Raw genomic sequence first — 20,499 nt, forward strand, 5'->3', positions numbered from 1 at the left:
CGAAAGCTGCAGGAAACTCAGCTGTGAAGATAAGGTGTCGCCATGGTTACTGAATTCACCCAAATCTGACAGAGAATCTGAACTCAATGAAGTTAAAGCTGCAGGTTGTAAAACCAAACTGTATCTGAAGCTCTGTGATTGGATGTCATTAGCTGAAATGCACCTTGGGAGTCGTAGTTGACTTCAGGCATAAAGATGAACACAGTTGTTGATCTGTGTGACTGAACCAGACACAGAACCGTCAGTCACCAGCACATGAACGACCTGCTTCCTGGTTTGGTGTTTTTGTGCTGTGTCATCTTGTTACTGAGCAGCTGCAGTAAAAACACGTCAGCTTTGACTCATTTTTCACCATTTATAGACAATTAATCCAAACAAGAAGAATCAGTATATTAATCAATAAATGGAAATAATGGATAGTTACAGCTAGAGGTGGGTGACCTCACTTACTCACATGATCTACTTCAGATCAATCGTTCAGATCGCCTCATTAAAAAGTTTCTATATTTGGTTGTAAAAGTTCAGCTTGATGTTAGCTGTTAAACAGCTAGCCCGCTAACCGCTAACGGCTAACAGCTGGAGACAGCAGTGCTGGTTCTGCTCTGCAGCATCAGGGAGTTTGGTGTAGCAGCACATGAACCGGTTCTCCACCTGAGCAGAACCAGAACCACAGTCACCAGCCTCAGTCCGAGACGCTGCAGGCAGGGACACAGGAAGTGGGAAGAGCAGGGGAAACGAGTGGACTTTCAAATTAAAACACTTCCATATTGCACCTTATCAATGAATAACAGCGCCGATACAGATACTCCACGTGAACTCAGCAAAAATTGTGATTGGTTTGTAAACAGCATTGTGGGTGAAGAGTAGGGGCGAGCAGACAATCATCCAACAGAACAAAAAAAGATGCAAATCGCAACGTCCAGTCAGGACTTTCACAATAAAACCAGAGCAGAAACAGGATGTAGATCGTGGATTGCGATTCTACCCAAAAAGACATCTGATCTTTGTCCAGATCTCCCAGGCCTCGCTGCAGCTTCAAACGACAGTTGATGCTGACGTCACTGTTCTGTCTGAGGTACGATACGTAACCAGTCACATGTACATCTTCTCAGACGACACGTGAAGCCTTCATTTGCTCGCAGCTCAAAACCTCAAGATTTCAATTTACCGTCATATAAAACAAATAAAAACTGAAATATTTGAGAAGCTTTTGGAATTTTCCTCTTGACTGAATGAACAGTCACAAATACATTTTCCTGACCAGTGACTGAGTTTTCTACACGAACCACGAGTTCACAGAGTCAGTGTGAAAAAAAGTTGAGACTGTGACACGAGTCAGAAAAAGAGGAAAAGCAGTAGTATTTCAAATCCTGCAGTAGTATTTCAAATCCTGCAGTAGTATTTCAAATCCTGCAGTAGTATTTCAAATCCTGCAGTAAGCCTTAAGAAGCCACGATGTGGCAGTAACTTGATTAGTCTGACTGCTCTGTTAACGTTTCTTCTGTGTATCATCAACGTGACCCCGAGACAGACGAGCACGGCGCTATCACAGGAAACGGGACGGGCGGGCCCCAGGGCAGAGCTCCGTCCTGGGGCCCAGGACAGGACACTGAACCTGCTCCGTCCTCGGGGTCCGGCTCCATCAATCATGCATGAGGACAGAATCATTACACATGCCAGGCAATGCAAACGGACCGGCTGATTCGATTACCATCAGTAACTAAGCCAAAAGGCCAGAGCAGATCCACACACACACACACACACACACACACACACACACACACACACACACACACACACACACACACACACACACACACACACACACACAGCAGGTTCAACAGGATGCTGTGAGCTGCTGCAGTGTCAGAGAGTTCGGTCATCAGGACGACTGTGTTTGTCCTCCAATAATTAGCCAATTGATTTGTCCATTGACAGAAAATTGACTCAGACCAGATTGATGATTGATTCAGGGCTGCAGATCACAATTATTTTCATTATGGATTAATCAGCAGATTCATCGTTTGGTCTTTAAACATCAGAAAATAGTAAAAAATAACAAAGAAAAACAGTAAATTTAAAAGGCGGGAATCAGGACTTAAAAATGACTGAAACAATTATCTTTTTATTATATGATGTTATTTTATATCATTAAGTTCTTCTAGATTCTGCTTGTGTTCATGGTGTAATGAAGGTTGGAGGTTCCTGTTATTGTCTCTACCAGGAGAAAACTGTCTCGGATTGAGAGACCTTCACAATAAAAGACGTTACATAAGAACATGTTTAACCATGAGCCTGAGATATGATAACTACGCACTAATTATGACTAATTATTTCAGCTCCCTAATCATGTTATGTATCATCTCACATACCACAACAACACAACACAACGGTTTCTGCAGCAGTTTGTGACAAAAGTTCTAATTCACTTCATTCTAGTTCAGTGTGAACTATTCAAATTACAGCTGCAGCAATTAGTCGGTTAATCAATGAGCCGATCGTCAGGACAGGAATCAGCAGCTACTTTGATCATTGTCTAATTGTTATAATCGTTCTTTAATAAGAAAGTGCAAATATTTATCGGTTCCAGCTTCTCAAACGCCACGATTTGATATTTTAGAAACTGAAGATCTTTGGATTTTGAACCATTGATCAGACCAGTGTGTGTGTGTGTGTGTGTGTGTGTGTGTGTGTGTGTGTGTGTGTGTGTGTGTGTGTGTGTGTGTTTCCTGACTGACCAGCCTTTAAGAAGGCAGGTTTAATGATGTGACTCTCTCCTGCAGCTTTACACTCCTAAGCCTTCGAACCCAACTGAGCTTATCATATGTGTCTCTGCCCCCCCACCCCGGCCCCAACCCCCGGCCCCTCCACCCCGGCCCCAACCCCCGGCCCCTCCCACACTGACCCACACACATCCAACCTAACTAACCTGCTGGTTAACTAATTACTAAAAACACTGTACTATTTATTTTCTGGAAATTCTACCTCAAAACGTGGAGGACTTTTATTTTTCACAAACCTGCAACTAACGATTGTTTTCATCATCGTCGGTCCGTTTCTTGTAACTGGAACTTTGTGTTCATCAAACGTCCCTTTTCTATTTTAAACTGCAGCAGCACTTTAACCACCTTGAATTGTCTGTTGTGTTTTTATTGTGTTCACGTTTCCCTCCTGTGGGACGGACAGAACCTGAACTCAACTCAAACCTTCTGGTTGATAAAATGACAGGAAATAAAAACACAAATCTGGGTTTCCCAGACGTCTTTAAACGTCTCCATTTGTGGAGCAACAGACCAAAACATTCAAATGAAGAGTTTCATAAGAGACGAAGAAAAGCAGCAGATCTGAAACCAGTCAGTGATTGTGTATTTCTGCTTGAAGAATAACTTTAACAATTAATTGATTATCCAATCAATTCTACTTTAATTAGACTGGACGTTTATGTTTTGACAACAGCTGCAGTGAACACTGAGGTTACACCAGATCCTGTGACCTGATTAAGATTCTCATCCTTATTATTTTCTATTTCAGTGCTGCACATGTCTAACTGTTTTCTGATTTATCTAAATATGTAGACCCAAATCACAGGGAGTAAACCGGAGGCCCCGGAGGCCCCTGAGGCCCCTGGGCCGTCGCCCATTTTCCCTGGTTGGTTATTCAGCCTTGGAGTTAGCAAACAAACAGAGAGGTGGGAAAGTGTTGGATAAATAAGTGAAACGTCCTGATTCTCAGCAGCTCGAACACACGCTCAGTCTAAACAGCAGCACTTCCAGGATTTAATATCTAACATCATAATTCATATAATTAATAGTGTTAAATAACATCTAGTTTAAAATCCATGAAGAAGAACATATGGAGGATGACGGGCGGGGCTGATGAAGGTGTGCCGAGTTGCGAAAGGTAAAGTTGTTGAAATGTGTGACCCACTCTGTGTGCGTGTGTGCGTGTGTGTGCGTGTGCGTGTGTGTGTGTGTGGTCACTTTATTAGTAACAGCTGCTTTAAAAACTAAATATGTGATAAAGTATTATAGACACGTCTGCACTGGGTGTTTGGTGGAAATGTCTAAGTGGGTCACACAGTTTGGTGCAATCACAGAGGTCATAATAATAATAACCTCAAAAAGACTGAGAAATGATTCTGAGCCACAGAGACTGTGACTGATGAAATACTCAGAAAACATCACAGTTATTTTCATCACTGATCGTTTGTTTTCTCCATAAAATCTCCTAAAACTGTGGAACATGAACGTCGCCACTGTGACGACCCAGAGATATTCAGTTTAATGCATAAGAATTGCCTCAAAGGATTCTTCAGTTGTTATGGTAACACTTTTATTATACATTTATTAGCAGTATATAGTTATGTAATGACCGGTTTCTGACAGACTGTGATGTAAGTGTCGGTAGATATAAGAACATTTTCACTGTTTGTTCTGCATATTTTATTATTGTGTTTTACTATGTTGTTGTTCATTATCTGTTTAACATTTGTTATTGTATTTACATTATAAAGTGATTACAGCTGCATTAGTCCGTTATTAACAGTTTATTACACGTCCTTATGAACGCTGAATAGAGGAAGTTAAATAAAAGTGTCACCATTAATATAATTCTAAGATTAATTTTCTGTCATTGCCTGATTGATTAGTCAATTAGGGATTTACATTCTGCTTTATCAGACTTTGTTTCACTAATTACAGCTGCACAGATACTCGATTAATCGATCGAGAGAAATAATCAGCAGCTATTTTAATAATAAATCATTTCAATAACTTTTCAAGGCAAAATAGTGAAACAATTCCATATATTCACAATTATTTTCATAACCGATTAATCTGCATATCATCAATCGATTCAATAACAGATTCCACTGTGATGCGTTCAAATGTCTTGTTTGGTTTGATGATTTACCTCCTCACCTGAGCGCCTGGAACTGGAGGACAGTTTTTCACCATATTTGATTGGGAAGAATTATTGAATCAATCAATCAGTTATCAAAATGGTTGGTGATTCATTTCCTGTCGATCGACAGGCTGATTAATCGACTAACTGTTACAGCTCTGATTGTGAACTGAATATTTTGGGGACATCTGAAGACGTCACTTTTGGTGATGGGCATTTTCTGATGATCTTTGGCGTTTCACAGACTAATCAATGAACCAAAAAATAACATGCAGCATGACTGACAGTGATGATCAATCGTTAGCTGCAGATCGTTCACTAAAACCAGAGAAGAGGCTTCAAGGATTTAGGACTTGAACTGATCGCGTCACGAGGAAAACTGATGGTCTAATAAAGTGTTTCTTGTCTTAAAAGAGTCATTTTCCAAAACCAGCTGAAGGAAAAGGAGGTTGTCTTATATTCAAGCCAACACACACACACACACACACACACACACACACACACACACAACACACACACACACACACACACACCTCTCCTGCAGTCAGTCACCAACACTGCAGCATTGCATTTACATCCACAACCACAAAATGTATTATTTTGAGCCATTTTTCATGAAAGAAATATCAGATTTCTCTGAGTGCAGCTTCTCCAGTGTAAATATTGACTGTTTTTTGTCTTGTACAACAGGAAATTGAACATTTGGGGGTTTTAACTGGTTTTAACTGTGAGTTGAATAAAACAAAGGCGTCTGAAGATGTCATGTTGGACTCTGGGAAATAAAAATGGGTAGTTTAATATTTTCTGACACTGTGATGGACCTGTTTCTGTATTTTCTCACATTTAATCCACAAAACGATGAATCGATGAAGACTAATCGATAATAAAAATGATCGGTAGCTGCCTGGATGACTAGTATCTGATGTAAACAGTTTGACAGTCGGTCTAATAAAGTGTTTCAGGTCTTTAAAAGTCATTTTCCTGAAAGCAGCTGTCGGTAAAGGGGGGTGGGGGTGGAAGTATAGGTGGGGGGGGGGGGTCGTCACACACCTCCTGCATTCAGTCACCAACACTGCAGCGCTGCGTTCACATCCACAACCACAAAATGTTTCATCACACGACGGCAGCTGCCACATTAAACCACATTCCTCCCCGTGACCCAGCGCGGGTTTTTATCCGCCTACAGGAGCCAGGAGTCCGGGGCGTCGGACTGACCCGTCCCCCCCGAACCTGAGCTGCATGTGTCGGCTAATAGTTGGGTGTCAAACGCTGACATCTGGCACTCCGGGCAGCTAAGCTACACAGCTAACTCATTAGCTGCCGCTGGATTGATTAACTTGCATAACCCGGCTGCCTCTTTCCCGTGACGGGCAGAGGCGCTAACAAGCACCGGGCTCCACCGGGCTCCACAAACAAATAAACCCAAGTAAATGAACTGTTACCGGGGCTGGCTTGACGTCCAGCGGCGCGTTAAGCTGCTCACGTTTAGCCAACTAGCTCAGCCTCCGTTAACTTCCTGCACCCGAGAAGAAAAAATAAAGAAATAAATGTCACGTACCTTTGATAGGTCGCTCGATGGTGGAGAGTTTGTTTTGGTCTTTCGCCGACATCCTCCCTCCTGGTGTTGGGCTGTGGGCCGGAAAATTTACTCAATCCCGAACTAAACTTGATAAATTCCTGACTAGCTAGCTAGCTAGCTGGGGTTAGCTAGCCGCGCTAGCTAGTTGAGTGAGAGCGGCAGCAGCGCTTCGGTCCGCAGACAGGACAACCGAGCCGAGCCGAGCCGGGCTGGACTTGAACCTGACGGGGGAAGGGAGAAGGGGGGAGATCTCTTTAACCGACGAGTTAAAGCTTTTCCTCTCCCCTCTGCTCCGCGGTGCAGCGATGCCAAGCCGCTGTCAGAGTGTGTCAGACGGATGGGTCCAGGAAACGGCCCGGGCACCGCCGATCAGTGTCTGCGGGAGCAGCGAGCAGGGCGGCAGATCATATCCCAACTTTATCCCTTTATTCTGGGACGAGCTGCATCTGTTACAGGCCGCTGGGCTTTGCTTTTTTTCGTCGTGATCCGATGTGTCGTCCAGACCCTCTGTCGGATTACAATAATCCGCCGCAAGCGGATTTCCTACAACATGGCTCGACGCGGGGGGGTGTGGGTAGTGTAGTATTAATGTGATGTTAATGCGACGCGTTCACGCTCCGGCGCGTTCACGCTCCGGCGCGTTCATGGTCCTCTGAGCCCAGGAAAAACCAACGTCTCACTGCAGCGGTGTGAGAAGTACTCTGATGATTTACTACAGTTAGAGTACTTCTTGTAGTTAAAGTATCCCAGTAAAGTACTTCAAGTATCACAGTAAATTATAAAACTACTTCCTGTAGTTAAAGTATTGCAGTAAAAATACTTTCTGTAATTACGGTATCAATGTAAAATATGAAAGTACTTCCTGAAGTTAGAGTATCCCAGTAAAAGTACTTTCTGTAATCACATTATCACAGTAAAAGTACTTAATGTAGTTACAGCATCACAGTAAAGTATAAAAGTACTTCCTATAGTACAAGCATTGCAGTAAAAGTACATCCTGTGGTTACAGCATCACAGTAAAGTATAAAAGTACTTCCTATAGTACAAGTATTGCAGTAAAAGTACATCCTGTGGTTACAGCATCACAGTAAAGTATAAAAGTACTTCCTGTAGTACAAGTATTGCAGTAAAAGTACTTCATGTTGTTACAGTATTACGGTCTGATTTGTATTTTGGACTTTTCTCTACTCTTTGATTTTATTGTGAAAATCTATATAGCTGCAGGTATCTACTGAGAGGCGTTTCTAGGGGAAATAACTCTTGACTGCAGCTGACATCTCAGACATCTGTGATAACAGGCTCCAATCAGACGCTGCTTTAACTCGTCACATGTCCCAGTGGTTGGAAACCAATGATTTAATCTTAATGTTAAAATCTTAATCTGGAAAGTAGAAGCTAAAAGTGTCTAATAAATGTTGTGAAGTCAAAGTATAAAGTAGAATACAATAGAAATACTCAAGTAACACTGAAGTACTTACAAAGTGTGCTTCCGTGCAGTACTTCTCTACTCTCCAGCACTGCAGAGTAGAACTTGTGAAGACTGATGTAAAAACAGTGAATTTCAGTTTAAAAGGTGAATGTACGGAGCAGCTGTCGTGAGAAGCTTCAGGATTAAACCTTAATCTGTGAAATCATCTTCGCTCACTTTGAATTCCACAGCCCTCCTATAGTTTGTCATGTACCTTTATTTTTACTGCCTCTGTGTATTTTACATGTAGTTTTGTCGATGCTGTGTCTCATCGTCGTCCTGTATGTCAGTGAACATGTATGTTTGTGTTTTCAACATTATATAATGAAGCCAGAGATCATGTCTCACAGTGAGGACAATAACGTTCTTAACTAATTAATGTGCACATGGAATTTCTGTCTAAATTTATACTTTGCATTTGGTGGAAATGATCAACCAGTTATTAACTACAGCTGTAGATAAATGTAGTTGTGTAAAAAGTAAATTACTTCCCTATCAAAGTGGAATAAAATGGACTCAGATATTGTGTGAGCAGTTTCAGACTAGATTAATATTTTAGTCTGTTTAGGAACTGAAGAAAATCATTTTCTACCTACAACAAACTGCATTGCCTTATTATATAATTCAAAGTTGCCTTTAACTTCCCAAAAGTGCAAAGGACTGAACTAGTTAAGTTAATGACACTATAGTGCACGTACTATATGTGTCACTTGAACGCAACACGAGGAGGCGAACAGAGTGAGTGTAGCGCCGCCGTGTGGACATTGATCCAAAATACAACAACGTTCACTCAGAGACAATATTTAATTCACATGGATGGTTGTTCTGACAGAAAGGATTCAGTGGTGTCCAGTTTATTAGGAACACCCAGTTAAACTATAAATCAATCAATCAATCCTCCTTCATGAAGCTTCTGATGATCAGTTTGAGTTGAAGCTGATCAGACGTGTTGATTGATCCGTGTGATGAGGAAGAATGAAACTGAGGTTCGACCAGTTACTGAATCCGAGGGTTCGCTCACTTTCTCCACCTGCACTGTGAGTGTTTAATGAAGCGTGTTTAATAAAGACACTAAAGATTATATTTCTTCTCCACATCGTGTTTGATCACATTAATGAGCCCTTCACTGACTCAGATACTCCAGGTTAATGAGACTCTCCTCCGTCACCAGCGTTATTAAGACTTACAGATGAATCTGGTGAACACATGAATGTTTGTACAGAAATAAACAATAAAGACAAAGTAACTTTTATTTTCTGACTGATAAAAGAATAAAAAGAGGAACATCAGTGTCTTCAGTCGTCTCCAGCTCCGTCTCTAATGTCTCTAATGTCTCTAATGTCTCTAATGTCTTTAACGTCTTCATGTCTCTAACGTCTTCATGTCTCTAATGTCTCTAATGTCTCTAATGTGTCTAATGTCTCTAACGTCTTTAATGTCTCTAATGTCTCTAATGTCTTTAATGTCTTCATGTCTTTAATGTCTCTAATGTCTCTAATGTCTCTAATGTGTCTAATGTCTCTAACGTCTTTAATGTCTCTAACGTCTTCATGTCTCTAACATCTTCATGTCTCTAACGTCTTCAGGTCTCTAACGTCTGTAACGTCTTCATGTCTCTAACGTCTTCATGTCTCTAATGTCTTCATGTCTCTAACGTCTTCATGTCTCTAATGTTTCTACTGTCTTCATGTCTTTAATGTCTCTAATGTTTCTACTGTCTTCATGTCTTTAATGTCTCTAATGTCTCTAACGTCTTCATGTCTCTAATGTCTCTAATGTCTTCATGTCTTTAATGTCTCTAATGTCTTTAATGTCTTCATGTCTTTAATGTCTCTAATGTCTCTAATGTGTCTAATGTCTCTAACGTCTTTAATGTCTCTAATGTCTCTAATGTCTTTAATGTCTTCATGTCTTTAATGTCTCTAATGTCTCTAATGTCTCTAATGTGTCTAATGTCTCTAACGTCTTTAATGTCTCTAACGTCTTCATGTCTCTAACATCTTCATGTCTCTAACGTCTTCAGGTCTCTAACGTCTGTAACGTCTTCATGTCTCTAACGTCTTCAGGTCTCTAACATCTTCATGTCTCTAACGTCTTCATGTCTCTAACGTCTTCATGTCTCTAACATCTTCATGTCTCTAACGTCTTCAGGTCTCTAACGTCTTCAGGTCTCTAACATCTTCATGTCTCTAACGTCTTCAGGTCTCTAACATCTTCATGTCTCTAACGTCTTCATGTCTCTAACGTCTTCATGTCTCTAATGTCTTCATGTCTCTAACGTCTTCATGTCTCTAACATCTTCATGTCTCTAACATCTTCATGTCTCTAATGTCTCTAACGTCTTCATGTCTCTAACGTCTTCATGTCTCTAACATCTTCATGTCTCTAATGTCTCTAACGTCTTCATGTCTCTAATGTCTCTAACGTCTTCATGTCTCTAACGTCTTCATGTCTCTAACATCTTCATGTCTCTAATGTCTCTAACGTCTTCATGTCTCTAACATCTTCATGTCTCTAACGTCTTCATGTCTCTAACGTCTTCATGTCTCTAACATCTTCATGTCTCTAACGTCTTCATGTCTCTAACATCTTCATGTCTCTAACGTCTTCATGTCTCTAACGTCTTCATGTCTCTAACATCTTCATGTCTCTAATGTCTCTAACGTCTTCATGTCTCTAACATCTTCATGTCTCTAACGTCTTCATGTCTCTAACGTCTTCATGTCTCTAACATCTTCATGTCTCTAACGTCTTCATGTCTCTAACATCTTCATGTCTCTAACGTCTTCATGTCTCTAACGTCTTCATGTCTCTAACGTCTTCATGTCTCTAACGTCTTCATGTCTCTAACGTCTTCATGTCTCTAACGTCTTCATGTCTCTAACATCTTCATGTCTCTAACGTCTTCATGTCTCTAATGTCTTCATGTCTCTAACGTCTTCATGTCTCGAACGTCTTCATGTCTCTAACGTCTCTAACATCTTCATGTCTCTAATGTCTTCATGTCTCTAACGTCTTCATGTCTCGACTGTGAGACTCTGTAAATAGAAACTCTTTAAAAGGTTCTGATCAGCAGCAGTTGTTGTCTCCGGAGAACCAGAGTTTTACCATCATCTTGACCATGTAAGGGGAACTGAGCGAGGCTGGGGGGGGGGGGTGATGATAGTCAGGATGAAGGGGGGGTCTTCAGGGACCCCCCCTTCATCCTGACTATCATCGCCCCCCCCCACCCCCACCCCCCCGCCTCCCAGACAGCTGCTGTATTTAAACCCTCTGCTGCCAAACCATTAGACACTGAAGGCAGCATCACCGAGGGGGAGAAGACCAGACATGGTACGTGTTTTATATTTTTCATATTTCAAAGCTTCATGTTTTCAGCTTTACAGAGATTTATTGTTTTTATACATTAAAAAAGCTGCAACTTTAATCATAACTCACATATTTAAATGTACAGCAAAAGATCAAAGTTTAAACCACAATTTCTGCTTTGAAACATCATAATCACTAAAACTGTTCATTCTTTCATTATTTCATTATAATATCTTCAAAACATGTGAATCAAATATCAAATATCAGGTACGTTGGTTCATTTTACTGTCAGCATCATGTTACTACTGATAGGAAAACATGTGATATATGAATATAAAACATGTGATATATGAATATAAAACATGTGATATATGAATATAAAACATGTGATATATGAATATAAAACATGTGATATATGAATATAAGACATGTGATATATGAATATAAAACATGTGATATGTGAATATAAAACATGTGATATGTGAATATAAAACATGTGATATATGAATATAAAACATGTGATATATGAATATAAAACATGTGATATGTGAATATAAAACATGTGATATGTGAATATAAAACATGTGATATATGAATATAAAACATGTGATATATGAATATAAAACATGTGATATATGAATATAAAACATGTGATATATGAATATAAAACATGTGATATATAAATATAAAACATGTGATATATGAATATAAAACATGTGATATATGAATATAAAACATGTGATATATGAATATAAAACATGTGATATATGAATATAAAACATGTGATATATGAATATAAAACATGTGATATATAAATATAAAACATGTGATTATGTATATTTTTATATGTAACCTGCACAGCCATACACTGTGGGAAAACTATTAAGAATCAACTTTAAAAAGCTGCATTCAGAAACAGTAACTACATTAAATAATGATGATATTAAACAGAACAGTCTATGAACATAAATGTTCTTTAGGTGCAAAAAAAACAGGTTGTAATTAAAAGTGCAGATTCTTCAGACAGTGATAAATATCACAGAATACACAACATATAGAAATATAATGGATTTCTATATACTATAATAAAATAACAACAAATAAATGTATTAATATGTATATAATGTAACATGAATACATACTAATATACTCTATAAATATACATAAATGCTGTTTTATGTAAAAGATCGTATATAACAATAAGAAATGACTAACTGCAATGAAGAATTATTACGTTATCATATATATATTATATATATAATATTTTGGTTTCTAAAAAAGATAAATAAATAAATTACTACGACTGTCAGATATATCACAAATATGACACAAAACCAAATCAAACATAGAGATTGAAGTTTGGCCAAAGGTTCAATAAAACACTGTTTTAAAATAAATTAAAGCTAAATTGTTGATTTTAAACTGAGTTTCATTTTCTCTGAACTTCAACCAACTGCATCATTTTATCAATTTACTTCACTGATTTAAACCTGATCAGTTTGTGATCAGGTTGTGATCAGGTTGTGATCAGGTTGTGATCAGTTTGTGATCAGTTTGTGATCAGTTTGTGATCAGGTTGTGATCAGGTTGTGATCAGTTTGTGATCAGTTTGTGATCAGTTTGTGATCAGGTTGTGATCAGGTTGTGATCAGGTTGTGATCAGTTTGTGATCAGGTTGTGATCAGGTTGTGATCAGGTTGTGATCAGTTTGTGATCAGGTTTAGCCACAACAATGATCTGATCATTACAGGAAATAATCACAAGATCAGTCTCAGAAATTAGAAATGAATATTTTGACTTCATCAGAACACACACACACACACACACACACACACACACACACACACACACACACACACACACACATATATATATCTATAGATATATATGATAAAGTGACGTATATATGACGTCATGTGTTTTTCAGGCGAGCAGGAAGACAAAGAAGAAGGAGGGCGGAGCTAAAAGAGCTCAGAGAGCCTCTTCCAATGTTTTCTCCATGTTTGAACAAACCCAGATCCAAGAGTTCAAAGAGGTAAACTCACCTGTACGCCGTCACCTGACAGGTGTTTATTCTGTACTCACCCCCCTCCTCTCTCTGACGTAGGCCTTCACACTGATCGACCAGAACCGGGACGGGTTCATCGATAAGGAAGACCTGAAGGACACGTACGCCTCTTTGGGTTTGTAGCTCTGATCCAGATGAACACATGAAGCAGCAGGTGTATCAGACAGGTGTATCAGACAGGTGTATCAGACAGGTGTTCTGCCTCCTCAGGTAAACTCAACGTGAAGGACAACGAGCTGGAAGACATGTTGAAGGAAGCGACTGGTCCCATCAACTTCACCATGTTCCTCAACCTGTTTGGAGAAAAGCTCCACGGTCAGTATCACTCAGTACTACAGAGTATTATACAGTACTACAGAGTATCACTCAGTCCTACAGAGTAATATACAGTACTACAGAGTAATACTCAGTACTACAGAGTATCACTCAGTACTACAGAGTATTATACAGTACTACAGAGTATCACTCAGTACTACAGAGTATTACTCAGCAGTACTCGTTAGTTTGACTTTGTCCTGGAAACTGGTTCATTTCAATCTGAGGCTCAAAACCTCGTTAACAGGAGAGAGAATCAGAAAAAACACATTTATTATGATAATTTATGCTAATTTTTTAGCCATAATCTTCCAGTCTCAGCTTTATTATTTTAAAGAGACTGAATTTATTTCATCTCACCTAAAAAAAACACCTACAATTTTCCTCTTCTTCTGTGTTTTATTAGAAGTGCTGATCCATAAGAAGATATATTTGTGGTTCATCTCAGTGTAGTTTTACATCTCCTCTCTCAGGCTTCTCTCTGCAGCTCTAGTAACAACAGGTCTGTGAGCCAATCAGAAGAGAGGAGGCTCTGAGCCTCTCTTCTGATTGGCTGACTGTTTTCTGAGTGATCCAATAAAAATAAAGCAGATTTCAGGTAAAAACACTCAGAGAAACCAAATCCTGCAAGGTTTGGATGGTGGGTCCAGGTGGGCGGGGCTTGGTGACTGCTTTGTTGTGACATCACAAAGTTGCAGAAGTCCTGACGGCTGGTTTTAAGGCTCAGTTTCTGAATACAGGCTGTGTGCATTTCTCTGTGGACTGAGGCTTTGATACTTTCACAGTATTAATATAGAAGCTAGAGCTGATCTATAATCACACTACACATGGACACAGACCTTTACATCAGCTGTAACTGATCACAGCAGACAGATGCATGAAGCTGTTGATGAAGGATTGCAGTAGATGTACCTTTGTTTAAGAGGTCAGAGGTCAGCGAGGCTGGACACAGCTGATGCAGTGGATAACAATGAATCTCTGGTTTCCGACTGCAGGCACAGACCCTGAAGACACCATCTTAAACGCTTTCAAACTGTTTGATCCCGACGCCAAAGGCTTCATCCACAAAGACGAGTGAGTTCTCAGCTGAGCTAAATAATGAATCATAATAATAATAATAATAATAATAATAATGATAAAAGAAAGTGACATCATTGTGTTTTGTGTTTTTGCAGGTTACAGAAGTTACTGATGACACAAGCAGACAAGTTTACACCTGAGGAGGTAAAGACTGCAGCAGGTGTATTCATGAGCACATGATCTACCTGTGTCTCCATCACATGCAGAGTCTGATGTTTTTTCACATTATTGTGTCCTTGAAGTTACATTTTTGAATTTCAGCCTGTTTCAAATTCACATTGTTTTGTAAGAATTGAGTCAAATCAGGTTGATTTTCCTTTGTCTTGTTCAGATCAGATATTAGACATTAACTCTTCGACAGCTGCATTTGAAACATGTTGAAATGGACTTTAAGGCCTGATAACAGTTAAACTTTATTTATCAATCATGCATGAATTATCATCACTGTGTGTTTTCATGATGTCACTCCTCATGATGTCTCTGTGATTCCAGGTGAAGCAGATGTTCCAGTCGTCAAACATCGACGCTGCAGGACACCTGGATTATAAATCTCTGTGTTACATCATCACTCACGGAGAGGAGAAGGAGGAGTAACGAGTCAGTTTGGTTTTGACGCCTTGAAGCTGATGTTTGTCAAATAAAAGAAAAAAAAAAAGAAAAACTGATTTAAATTCATTGATTTTGTTTTTCACTTTGGTTCAAACTGAAACTTAAAAATGTAAAAGTCCCACTTGTTTTTTCCCTCAGGATCCTAATGTTACCTGTCTGTGTCTCAGCCGTACGGTACCAGCAGATATAGAATCTTTGAATCATTGGTTCAAATCATTAACGACTGCGTTAGAAAACATCTGGGTCTTTGATAAGAAGTCAAAAGTACGGTGGCCCCCGAGGGCCACCCGAAACTAAATCCAAGCACATGGCCACAGTGCAGATTTACACATGGCCTCATATGACCCCTGGGGGCCTCCGTACAAAGGCACAAGAAGCCTTAACTACGTCTCCCAAGGTGCATTTCAGCAGGAAACATCCAATCACAGAGCTTAAAGCTGTGTCACATGAGTTGCTAACGTCAGGTGACAGTTTGAAGAAACTGATTCTGGGTCAGTGACAGAATTCAGCAGCGATGACGTGGTGGTTTTGAATTTGGTTTGAGAGCAGTAGTGACGTGAAGTCTGACAGGCAAGGTGAGATACGAACTGATCATACGTGTCATTACCTGTGTGAACAGAGGTAGAAAAAACTTTATTGGAAACTGGACAGTTTACAGTGTTTTCTCCAGCAGCACGTCATCAGTGCGTCACCAGAGTTCAAGTGAGTTTGGTCCAGTGATGAGCAGCTCTCAGTGTTACGACTGTCCGCGTGTCAGCTCGTCACCTGAGGTCTCCATGACGACGGCGACAGGCTGCGGCCCGAGCGTCCGTGAAGACGAAGAAGGCCAGAGAGAACGCAGGGAGCCGCAGCCGCTCGGCCGGAGGCAAACGAGTTCCCGTCAGGTCAGGGAGAGTTTTATCATCCACCATCTTCAGAACGTCTCCGTTCAGCTTCACAGATCTGCCACAAAACAACAACAACAACATATTGATCATCAGTTATTCATCGAGTCTGAGGCTCCGTCTTCCACTTCACGTTTAAATGAGCGGAGTTTTCTTCTTCTGCGTCTCAGGAGCTTCCACATTAACACTAAGTGCCACAGCGTGACCTTTCACATGACGGGAGCTCAGCACATTTCAGCCTCTAACTCGGTGATAAATGGTTTTATTGAGGAGCTGAGGGCACCTGGAGTAGAGCCCCTCCTCCCCCGGCCGCTCCGCCTGCAGGACAAAGGCCTCCACTGTGCTGGAGGAGACGAGGGCGGGGGCCGAGACGCTGACCGGCTTCTCGCTGAGGTTCATGGACATGAGGGTGACGGCTCCTCTGCTGTAGCTGCAGAGACACAGTGATGCTGCGGGTCACGACAGAGAGTCCACGTCAGACAGAAGCAACAGAACACAGAGTCAAAGATGGAGAACCTGTTGGTGTTGCTGCAGTGCAGATACAGCCTCACTCTCCTGCTGCGGCCCGGAGCACAGAACGCCTCCACCTTCAGAACCTCTGGGCCCACCAGTCTCTTATAGAGAACAGACAGCCAGTAATCCTGCAGGAACACACACACACACACTTACAGCTGCACACACACACAACTATCACCTCATCAGCTGTTTAAAGTAAACAGTCTCACAGGCAGAGGGTCCAGCTCGTCGTCCACCAGGTGGTAAGAACCAGAACCAACAAACACCTGCCTCATCACCACGTCCAGACCCAGCGTGGCCCCCAGGCCCAGCTTATCCAGCCACCTGTGGACACACACACACACACACACACACACACACACACACACACACACACACACACACACACACACACACACATACACACACACACAGAGACACACACACAGAGACACACACACACACAGAGACACACACACACACACACACACACACAGAGACACACACACACACACACACACAGAGACACACACACACATACACACACAGAGACACACACACAGAGACACACACACACACACACAGAGACACACACACACACACACACACACACACAGAGACACACACACACACACACACACACACACACACACACAGAGACACACACACACACACACACACAGACACACACACACACACACACACACACACACACACACACTGTAAACAAGCAGCAGGAGCGTTTTAAGGTAAGTCATGAAGTCATGAGACCAGGGGCTGATGGGTAATCAGGAAACACATGAGGTAATGTGATCATGTTAATGAGATGTTCACGTCTCCAGCAGCAGCTGAAGGTCTCAGACAGTTTCCTGTTGTTTCATCACTATTTATTATTTTATTCTCTATAAACATATTAATTGAATTATTCTCACAGATTTGAAATGTTTTACAAATAAAACAAGTTTTTTAAACGATAATTCTACGTGTTTTTGCAGAATAAACTAAGAATGTACAACATGGCAGGTGGAGGGTCGATCTATACTCTGATTGGTTATTCCCTCTCTGATCATGTGATCAATCAGCTGAGTGTGAGGAAGACTATTACTGTTTTACTCTGACATTCTTTAAACAACTGATCACATCATGTGATCGTCTACGTTTGCATTATTCACCTTACAAATCTTTATTTTTCTATTCTACTTTATTATTATTTTATTTGACCTGACAATTATTTTTTCACTTTGACCCAAAAAACATAGAAAACACATAAAATCTGATTCTGAAAAAGAAGTTTTGTACTATAAGAAAACACAAAGCAGCCACTGAGGCCACCTGAAGGTTTCAGGTGAAACAGGTTGAAAATGTAAAAAGGTATAAACAAGGATTTACAACAGGAAGCAGGCGGCTGCTGTTTGTGTCGTTCATAATCAGTGCTGAGTGACACGTAAAGGTCAAGCTGAGACAAAGTCATGTGATCACCTTCATTCCCGTCAGAGAACAGGAATAACTCTGGAGTGAAAGAAGAAGTGGGAAAAAACATTTTGGTGTTTCACCTCAATCAGCTGATGGATGAGTCAATAAACAAAAACCCCGACCTACGACCTGACATGACCTCAGCCCAGAGGAGGGGGGGGGGTGGAGGAGGGGGAGGAGGGGGAGGAGCTGTAACTGTGTGAAGTTGACCTTCAGGTTGTCAATGTTTACAGTCTTTAAACCACCTCATATTTCTGTCTGACTGGATATATGTATATACTGGAGATATATATATATATATATATACATATATATATATATATATATATATATATATATATATATATATATATACACACATATATAAGTCAAGGATAAAATGTCAGCAAAAAGGTCTGAGAGTCCAGAGACTGGTCTGGACTGGTCTCGTGGTCTGGACTGGTCTCATGGTCTCGGACTCACATGAATCCTGCGACGAAGGTGTCCGACAGTCCCAAAGCTCCTCCCCCGTACGCCGAGCTGGTCTCTCCCAGCCAGACCGTCTTCCCCGGAGACACCAGCTGCACCTTCTGGAGCAGGAGGGAAAACAGAGACTCAACATCTGGATCTCACACACACACACACACACACACACACACACACACACACACACACACACACACACACACACACACACACACACACACACACACACACCTCCATCACTTCCTTGGTCTTCACGGCCAGTGAGTCCAGAACCTCTGGATCCAGGAAGTCGTCCAGGGACGTGTCCCTCCCGTTCACATAGTAACTAGGAGACAGGAGAGGTGGGCGTGGCTTATGAGTCATGAACTCAGGTGAACACAAACACTGTTCAATAACCTCATGGTTTTTGTTTTTTACAGTCTTCAGGTTTCTCAGGGTGAAAGGTCAAAAGGTCCAAAGGTCAGCTGTTTACTCCAATATCACTGTGTAGTCACCTGCCTCCTACACACCTGGTCAGGTGTCACAGCTGAGTCTAACTGGAAGATCAGGTCTGTCTGCTCCCCTACCTGAACCCCACACACACACACACACACACACACACACACACACACACACACACACACACACACACACACATACACACACACACACACACAGGTGAACTCACTGGTGCCAGGTACAAGCGTCCACAGCCTCAGCTCCGGTCTTCAGGAACCTGCAGCAGGAAAATAAAACAGCTGAGTGAGAGAGGACTCTACTGTCTCTACTGTCTCTACTGTCTCTACTGTCTCTACTCTGTCTCTACTGTCTCTACTGTCTCTATCTGTCTGTCTCTACTGTCTCTACTGTCTCTATCTGTCTCTACTGTCTCTATCTCTCTCTACTGTCTCTACTGTCTCTACTCTGTTTGTCTCTACTGTCTCTCTCTATCTGTCTCTGTCTGTCTCTACTGTCTCTATCTGTCTCTACTGTCTCTACTGTCTCTATCTGTCTCTACTGTCTCTACTGTCTCTACTGTCTCTACTGTCTCTATCTGTCTGTCTCTACTGTCTCTATCTGTCTCTACTGTCTCTATCTCTCTCTATCTGTCTCTGTCTGTCTCTACTGTCCCTACTGTCCCTATCTGTCTCTACTGTCTCTGTCTGTCTCCACTGTCCCTTCTGTCTGAGCAGACAGCGTTCAGGTGAAACAGCTGAGAAAGATTTACAGGATTCAAACTGTTTGTGATTCTCAGCTTCATTATGTTTCATTATGTTTTAATATCAGTCAATAACCTCAGACTGTTTCACACTGACTGAGTTTGTACTTTAAGTCTACTCTGTCAAAGTTAGACCAGGTTCTAATCTGCCAGGTTCAAAGACGAGATGTTGTTATTACTAATGATAATAACAATAATAATAAACTTTATTTGTACGGCACCTTTCAAACAGGAAGTGTGGCTCAGATAACCGACATGTCTCCAGAGACCTGGAGGTTTTAATGCTTCACTGCACAGGTGTTCCTAATAAAGTGCTCAGTATCAGTGTGACCTCTCACCCCTCCAGGATGTCTACCCGGTGCTCTCTGGGCTGGCCCACGTCCGGCCCGTACAGCCCGGCGTCCTGGTACAGTTTGGACTCTGACATCATCTCTCTGAGACGGGTGAAATCCAGTCCCAGCTGAACCCCGTCCACCCGGACCCCCGCCTTCTTCTCGTAGCTGTTCGGTTCTGAACAAACAGACGGGACAGACACACACACACAGACACACACACACACAGACACACACACAGACACACACACACACAGACACACACACACACACACACACACACACACACACACACACACACACACACACACACACACACACA

General features: G+C 41.3%; 3 protein-coding genes across 7 annotated transcripts in view; 1 reads left to right on the forward strand and 2 right to left on the reverse strand.

Annotated features, from left to right (window-relative positions):
- The window catches only part of ppp3ccb (protein phosphatase 3, catalytic subunit, gamma isozyme, b), a 32,553-nt gene extending 25,496 nt beyond the window's left edge, over window positions 1-7,057 (reverse strand). For 2 of the 3 annotated variants that reach the window (XM_056402869.1, XM_056402868.1), the window contains exon 1: window positions 6,461-7,056. In XM_056402869.1, coding sequence (XP_056258844.1) covers window positions 6,461-6,512 — 52 coding nt within the window. In that variant the 5' untranslated portion in view covers window positions 6,513-7,056. Of the gene's footprint in view, window positions 1-6,460 lie in introns of all 3 variants that reach the window. The other variant, XM_056402870.1, reaches the window with a different exon arrangement.
- Window positions 7,058-12,028: 4,971 nt separating this feature from the next.
- On the forward strand, window positions 12,029-15,791 carry LOC130187037 (myosin light chain 5-like). The gene is made up of 6 exons (XM_056404468.1): window positions 12,029-13,293; window positions 13,366-13,441; window positions 13,537-13,641; window positions 14,637-14,715; window positions 14,817-14,865; window positions 15,214-15,791. Exons 1-6 carry the CDS (start codon window positions 13,165-13,167, stop codon window positions 15,313-15,315), a joined length of 540 nt encoding a protein of 179 aa, XP_056260443.1. The 5' UTR covers window positions 12,029-13,164; the 3' UTR covers window positions 15,316-15,791.
- Window positions 15,792-15,938: 147 nt separating this feature from the next.
- Window positions 15,939-20,499, reverse strand: part of hpse (heparanase) — a 10,107-nt gene continuing 5,546 nt past the window's right edge. For all 3 annotated transcript variants that reach the window (XM_056404466.1, XM_056404465.1, XM_056404464.1), the window contains exons 5-12: window positions 20,184-20,355; window positions 19,315-19,362; window positions 18,879-18,972; window positions 18,645-18,751; window positions 16,940-17,054; window positions 16,731-16,855; window positions 16,498-16,644; window positions 15,939-16,272 (exon numbers count right to left, since the gene is read on the reverse strand). In XM_056404466.1, the coding sequence (XP_056260441.1) occupies window positions 16,092-16,272; window positions 16,498-16,644; window positions 16,731-16,855; window positions 16,940-17,054; window positions 18,645-18,751; window positions 18,879-18,972; window positions 19,315-19,362; window positions 20,184-20,355 (989 nt within the window). In that variant the 3' untranslated portion in view covers window positions 15,939-16,091. The remainder of the gene's footprint in view (window positions 16,273-16,497; window positions 16,645-16,730; window positions 16,856-16,939; window positions 17,055-18,644; window positions 18,752-18,878; window positions 18,973-19,314; window positions 19,363-20,183; window positions 20,356-20,499) is intronic.

The sequence above is a fragment of the Seriola aureovittata genome, chromosome 18, assembly GCF_021018895.1.
Source record: "Seriola aureovittata isolate HTS-2021-v1 ecotype China chromosome 18, ASM2101889v1, whole genome shotgun sequence".
Classification (NCBI taxonomy): domain Eukaryota; kingdom Metazoa; phylum Chordata; class Actinopteri; order Carangiformes; family Carangidae; genus Seriola; species Seriola aureovittata.